Source organism: Neltuma alba, unplaced genomic scaffold (genome assembly GCF_004799145.2).
Source record: "Neltuma alba isolate B1F8T4 unplaced genomic scaffold, ASM479914v2 tig00000167_pilon, whole genome shotgun sequence".
Lineage (NCBI taxonomy): Eukaryota > Viridiplantae > Streptophyta > Magnoliopsida > Fabales > Fabaceae > Neltuma > Neltuma alba.
Genome location: NW_021631941.1, coordinates 30,985 through 37,972, shown reverse-complemented (window position 1 = coordinate 37,972; position 6,988 = coordinate 30,985). Strand labels below are relative to the sequence as shown.

The window sequence follows — 6,988 nt, the reverse complement described above, 5'->3', positions numbered from 1 at the left end:
TTTTCTTGCTGACATTTATGAAACTGACAGAAAACATGTCTGCTAGAGGACACAAATGAGCAAATGCAAGAAACTGATTCAAACAAGAACAGAATTGCTGAAAGTGACGATGTTGCTAAAAATGATGCGGAAGACCAGAAACAGAACAAATCCAACGTAGAAGTAATGGCGCAATTGAAGAACTTCGATGAAGATGAAAAAGAAAAAATGTGACAGAATCTTGGATTACTATGAAGATGAAGAAGAAAAAGGTGTGAAGAATCTTGGATCACCCAGCTAAGGATTCAGGATGGAAGGAACTAGAATCATGCTTGGAATCGATTCAAGCGTTACACAAGAACAAACTTACTTGAGAACACAAGCTTTCTTTGTCGTTGATGTTTATTAGCTGTAAGATGAACTTGCAGAACCATAAGACGCCTCCACTACTCTTTGTTCATAAGTCCTTGCCAACACGTTCATCATTTGCGACTTCATCCTCTGACTATTGGCCGTCGTTATTCACCTGCCACCCTAAAGAGTATGAATTGTTTCAGGCCATCATTGTTATTGAGTCCAAAAATAGGCCCGCTTTCAGAGCTACTCAAGCTGCTGGCTCAACCCAAGTTGCAAGAGCCACTCCCTATGTTCTCCATGAATGCCTCTCACAAGTTGCTGGTCACTAGGCTTCAAATAAGCCAATATTTGAATTTGGCTTTGAATCTTAAATCATAGCTCACAAGTCATAGGTCATGGAATTCTTCATCAATCACAGATTTACTCATATTACAGTGTAAACCAGATGGCATAGGTTAATAGTCAAATTCCTAGGCAATTTGGAGAAAACATTGTCCACTCTTCAGTGATTGCACATCTCTTATTCTATAGCATGCAACAGAATTTCCAAAATTTAGACTCTTCTTTTTTCATGTTTGTTGCCTTTCTTCTAGCTGTGAATTTAAGCCACCATTTGCTTCAAGTGGGGACAAAAATCCATCCTCCCTTTCATTCTTTCTTCAAGGGTGCTTCACACTAAATTTCCATTTTTGGCTCGGGATGGAGACTTCACATGGCACCGTTGGAAGCTTCAAGCCACTATCTTGGTTAGCATGGAACAGCCAGAGGGTAATAGAAGAAGAATTAATAGTTGGAACCGTCATAGTAACAAGGTTGACTTGGTGCTGCTTTGTCTTCAATGAGGATTTATACATCAAGCCTAAATTTTCCTCCATGTTTTTGAGTTCTAATGCTCATATGGTGGCAATACAGCAATTTTACATTGATATGGTCAAGCACGCAAATAGGCGGGGTGTTTGAAGCTCTGCATTTTCTTTGACTGGTGTCACTGCATTTTCTTCGACTCTCCGGTCTCACATGCAAAGTATCTCTTTGGTGTTCTTAGGCATTGTGTTGGTACTGCTGTCTAACTATTTCCCATTAAGGATGAGGAGTGCCTCATTTCGGACTATAAGCACCTTTATGGATTTAAAGGAGCTGAGCATATTTGGGGTATGGAAATAGGCCTCTCCTTGATTTAGTGTTCATGGGCTTTTGACATTGGATAGTATATAATGCATTAGAGGCGGCCTTGTGGCATCAATAGATTTTGAAGACTTTTTCTTTGTTTTTTTTTTTTTAGGGCACCTCTTAATGTCCTAAGTTCCAACTATTATTTTACAATCTTGAATGTATTTTCTTTTAACAATTGTATTAATCCTTGAGGACGAGGATTTTTTTTTTTTTTTTAAGGGCGGGTGTATTTGTTACATGGTGGTTTTTAGAGTTAGAGCTAGTTAAGAGGATTGATTAGTTAGAGAAGGTTATTAGTATAAGTAAACAATATTAGTTAATGTATGGGGGTCTTGTGAAAATAAAGTACAGTTCCTATTACTTTCCTTGTTGTTCTACGCCTAACAAGTATCTTGTTTGTTTAAAAGTTTGCTTAGAAACTCTATGTCTTCCTTACTCGTCATCAACTTCTAATTTAGACCCTTTTTTGGTAGCAAATGCTCTGCCATCTTTGCTTCCCATTCCTTTGTTGTTTGGAGGCTTGCCATGGATTTTCCAATATACATCTTTGGTGTGGCCTGCCTTCTGATAGTGTTCACACCATTTATTGCTTTTCTTACCATTGTTGTTATTTGGTTGCCCTCTTGTTAAATAAAAGACACCAGCTTCTACGTCACCGAGTTTTGTTGCTTGGGGGCCGAGAGCTCTAATCTACTCTCCTATTGTTTGATGATGAAGAAGACTTAACGCAAAATCAGGAGTGTGTCTTGTCCCATAATGCATCCTCGTGTCACGTCATACCTAGAATCAAGGCCGAGCAGGAATTTATAGATTTTTTCCTCCTCTTATTTTGGCATACAGCAGAGCATTAGTGGTACAAGACCACTCAAGCGCTTCACATCAGTCTAGCTGTTGCCATAGAATAAGCAAGTTAGTCCAGTATTTAGTAACTAAAAGATTACCTTTCTCAAGGTTGTCAAGATTGGTTTTGATCTCAAGAATTGCTACTTTATTCTTGATCAAAGCAAACATGTCACGCACGGCATCCCAAACCTCTTTGGCTGATTAAAACAAGGAAAATCTTATGCTAATTTCTGGTGTCATTGAGTTTAAGAGCCAACACTAGAGCATTGAATTCTCGTCTTCCCATTCTCCATATGATGAATCAGTAAGTGTAGGTCCAGGCTTTTTTCCAGTTGGATAATCAAGTTTACCTTTTCTGGTCATGTATAACCTCATGCCGATAGACCACTATAGGTAGTTTTGGTCGTTGAGTCTGTGATCCGTAATTGCAGTGGACTGGGTATCGATCGGGACCTGATGGCTTATCCTTGGATTCCTGGCTGCAGTGGCCTTGTGCGTTGAGGAGGAAGAACCACCCTAGCCTGGTGTATCCAATCCGAAACTAAATCAGATCATGGTGATCAGCGATGCTTTGATACATGTAGAAGATGTTGCCCATGAAACTTGAATTTTTATTTAATAGCTAGAAGCAATATTTAAAGGCACTTATCCTAGGTGAAAATCTCTCACTAGGATCGGCCATATTACATAATCAAAGGGAAATAAATCAAATATTTCAAAGCACAATCAAATCAGAATCAAACTCGCACTATCTAAGGAGATAACAAAAGCTGATACTATCTAATAATATTTAAAACTAAGAAAGCTTAATTATGGGCCCAGGCTCATGACGTCTTCAACAGATAATTTTTTTAAAGTTCTTGATATATGACCCTCTCTTAGGAGGATACTCTTTCACCCTCATTCTCATCGTCTCTTTTATAAAAAAATGCTAGATGTTAGGAAAATAATGGAAAATACCTCATGTTTCTCTTCTTGATTTCATTTTCCTTGTTAAAGGGAAGGGCACTTCTTGTTCATTGATCATGTATTCTTTCCTCTTCATTGTCCAGTATTATTTCTTGAAATAATTATGAAGAAAATGCTATAGAAATTCTTCATACACTTAGAAACTGCTACATTTTTGGCACCCCATGATGAGTGATCTATGCATGGAGGACAAAAAAGAATGATGCTAAAACACATTCTTTTATTCTCGTCCAATTGCGAATCTCTAGGTTTACTTCTGATCATCTTTCAGTTTGTGTTGGCTCTAAAGTTGATAGGCACTCCTTTTGAGACATCAGCTCTTTACCAATGTTTACTGCTTGAGATGATTCAGTGATTCGTTCTTCAGGCTGTTTCGCAATCCATTTCTTCTGAATGTCTAAGATTATATTGTTACCTGCATATCTTTACAGAATTATTGTTTCTTTTTTTTTAATTTTACCCTTACACATGGTAATAGTGTTAAATTGAATAAAATAATTCTTTTTGTAGGCTGTACCAAGTGACCTGGTTGCAGACAACTGGTTTCATATATGATCGGGATAATTTAAGCAAAGTTTGTGGTTTACCTTGCCCCTCTTGTAATTTTCTTTCTTTTATGTAGTTTTTGGGGAGCTCTTTATGATCTGAATCTAATAGACACTGTAAAAAAGGGAACTGCTTGTTATTTGGATATTCTCTTTGGAGTATTGGACTTAATTTTTAGAATGTATTATTAATTTGTAATGACAGAAAACCATTTTTTAACTATATTTGCTCCCTTTTTATTGCCAATAATATTCAAACCTGAAGCTTGAAAGTTGAAAGATTTTTCAGATGGTAATATAAGTAATATTAGTTGAAAATATCTGTAATATAATCTGAGGCAGAAAGATCATACCTTGAATTGTGCCTTTTTATTAATTAAAAATTTATATTATTTTTCTTTACAATTTAGGAGGAGAATATCACCTTGGTAGTGTATGTTAGATTCAGCTAACATGGTTTCTACTAGTGACGAAAGGCTTATGTAGTTACATTAGGTTGTCAGTTGATGGGAGTTTAATTTAGATGCAATCTGTATAAAATTTTTTGAGTAATGTCTTTATGAATTTTATTACACTTTGGGTTATGGACTTTTTCCTGCAAAATTGAATTACCAATCTCTTATTCTTTGTTCTTAAATTTTTTTGCGATGTTTTACAAGGATGGCTAGATTTCAAATTGCCATTTGATATTGGTAGTAAAATTTCATACAATGCTTTCCCCCCCTTATTTTTCTGTAGTTACAGCAATTCATTCATGAGATGAAAGATGGTTGGGGTCTGGCGACTGATGGAAAAGTCTTGTATGGAAGTGATGGCAGTTCAACATTGTATCATATCGATCCTCATACATTTAAAGGTCCCCCTCCCCCTCCTACACACACACACACAAAACACACAAGACACAAATGCCTTTTCTTGTTGCACTTTGTGGAAACAAAAGCAATGCTTATATATTCTAGTTTCAGTGCCATGTATATTGGTGTAAGATTGTGCACGCGCATGTCTACAAATCTATATACAGCTTTAAAGTTCACGGCTTGTTGCTACTTCAATAAGTTTATTATTGCTTTATTTTTTCACTGGAATTTTTTTGCTCTTACTTTTGCAGTTATATCTAAACAAGTTGTCCACTTCAAAGGCCATCAAGTACACAATCTCAATGAATTGGAGTTTATAAATGGTGAAATTTGGGCCAATGTATATATGGTATGCCCATGATTTTATTCACAGAAAATAATGTATTTTTCTGCTCATCTTCAAAATACCAATAGATATGTTATCCATGGCCCAGTATTGTTGTTTCTTGATGGACTTGTCAACATCGATATGTTTTAATTTGTAGACTGATTGCATAGCAAAAATCTCTCCTAAGGATGGAAGTGTTCTTGGATGGATTCTCCTCCCAAATTTGAGGTCTTTTTTTCCTTATTTCTTGTATAAATCGATTCTTTTAAGCATATGCATGTTGCTTATCTTAATGACTTACGTGGGTGACGGTTCATCTGTTTCTCATAGCTGCTTTTTACCTATTCTATGCAGGCAAGAATTGATTGCAGCTGGGAATAATGCAAGTAACCTGAGCCCTTTTATCTCCTTGAATTGGGATTTTGTTCTGTACCATAGTATATTCATATTGTATTCTGATAGCCTGTGTCAAAAGTTAGATTAAAGTAAAAACTTTAAAAGGCAAACCGATGTTACACTTTTGTTTTGGCTATCTTATCATCATTACACTAATATTTGGCATATTGTAGGGTATTGATGTTTTGAATGGCATAGCATGGGATAGTGAACAAAAGAGAGTTTTTGGTAAGCTCGAACTTGTTCTTGTTTTATTTCTAATAGAGGTACATTGGAAGTCATGCATGGTTCTACTTAGAAACTGGCACAAACATTTTTATTATGATATTTAACTAGTGGAATGAGAATATATGGTATGTTCATCCATCCTAAAATTCAATTTTTATTTATCTGTTACATGTGATGTCTATAATTCGGAAGGGAAGTGAAAGGGTAGTATGAGTAACTGTGGGAAGGCTGCATGATTTTACTATTTATTTATGCCTTTAAAATGTCAAAATATCATGCATAAAAACAATGATTCATCAAATTATTAAGGAGGAAACAAAAAAATTCATCCAATAATTTGTGTATTGCTGTTTTTTGTAGTTTTTGCTCCTAGAATTTTTTCTGAGGAGTCAATTGCACAGCCCTTGTACTCTTTTTGGGTGATTTTAACCTCTTCCTGTTTTGATGCTTTTTTCTTTTTGTGTATTGACCTTAATTGCAGTTACCGGGAAACTATGGCCGAAGCTTTATGAAGTCAAGCTTCTTCCCGTAAAGAGATCATTCGAGGAGGGGGTTATTGAGCAGCTTTGCATGCGCAAGCCTTTCAGGTTTACAACTTAGCTGTACGTACACACTACTTGTAAGTAAATTCTTTGGAAGACTGGGCAGCGAAACTCATCTTTGGAAGTGGTATTAAATAGGGAAGCTAATGAGTGCGTCAATTGGCTTGCCAAAGCAGCCCATGGTCTCGAGAGGTTAGTGGAGGTAGATAACCATAGCAGCCAGAGTGCTCTGCTTTTGTTTGCTATTGTAAGTCCCAAACCCCCCCCCCCAAAAAAAAAAAACAAAAGGAAAAAGCCTTTCATTCGGGGGAAAAAGATAGTAATGGTATTGTAACACGGCAACCTCGAAAACATCATCTAGTAATGGAGATTGCATGCAGCCTCACGAGTGTCTTTTGGTACTGAGAACGATTTTTCCATTTAGAATTAATCACATTAGCTTGTGTTAAATTTCAGTGAAATTACTCCAATTTCCTTTCTTTGTTCAAACAACGCACCTTAGTCTTGTTTAGATTTTTTTTGGGGCTAAAATATCCTCCATAAATTAAGAGATGTTTGAGTGGTTAATGAAGGATATTTTAGTCAAACTATGTAAGACTAGATTAGAAGTTAGGGTATGGAGATTTAAATGCAATTAAGAATTGAGAGAATGTTGGTATAAACTCAACAAAATTTGACAAGCCTTTGTAACTTGCCGTTTCATTTATTAGGTGAATTGTGACGAGGAATTAGATCACAGGTAAGAAATAGTAAAAGCTTCCATTTTTAAGG

At 36.1% G+C, this 6,988-nt stretch overlaps 1 protein-coding gene across 2 annotated transcripts; it reads left to right on the top strand.

Moving 5' to 3' along the window:
* The first annotated feature begins 943 nt into the window (after positions 1-943).
* On the top strand, positions 944-6,678 carry LOC114753187 (glutaminyl-peptide cyclotransferase-like). Of its 2 annotated transcripts, XM_028941881.1 has the most exons (9): positions 997-1,148; positions 3,832-3,895; positions 4,605-4,722; positions 4,975-5,072; positions 5,209-5,279; positions 5,406-5,433; positions 5,621-5,675; positions 6,157-6,262; positions 6,356-6,678. In XM_028941881.1, exons 1-9 carry the CDS (start codon positions 1,036-1,038, stop codon positions 6,549-6,551), a joined length of 849 nt encoding a protein of 282 aa, XP_028797714.1. In that variant the 5' UTR covers positions 997-1,035; the 3' UTR covers positions 6,552-6,678. The 2 variants fall into 2 exon arrangements, with proteins under 2 accessions (XP_028797784.1, XP_028797714.1); XM_028941951.1 differs by lacking the exon at positions 4,605-4,722 and having other exon boundaries at positions 944-1,148; positions 3,832-3,920.
* Positions 6,679-6,988: the final 310 nt, after the last annotated feature.

What these genes read in the sequence shown, in the direction of transcription:
- LOC114753187 (XM_028941881.1), top strand. Translation starts at nt 1,036, where the DNA reads ATGGAGACTTCACATGGCACCGTTGGAAGCTTCAAGCCACTATCTTGG. An exon ending in GGAACCGTCATAGTAACAAG is followed by an intron (nt 1,149 to 3,831) that starts GTTGACTTGGTG and finishes TTCTTTTTGTAG; the next exon opens with GCTGTACCAAGTGACCTGGT. An exon ending in ATTCTCCTCCCAAATTTGAG is followed by an intron (nt 5,280 to 5,405) that starts GTCTTTTTTTCC and finishes TATTCTATGCAG; the next exon opens with GCAAGAATTGATTGCAGCTG.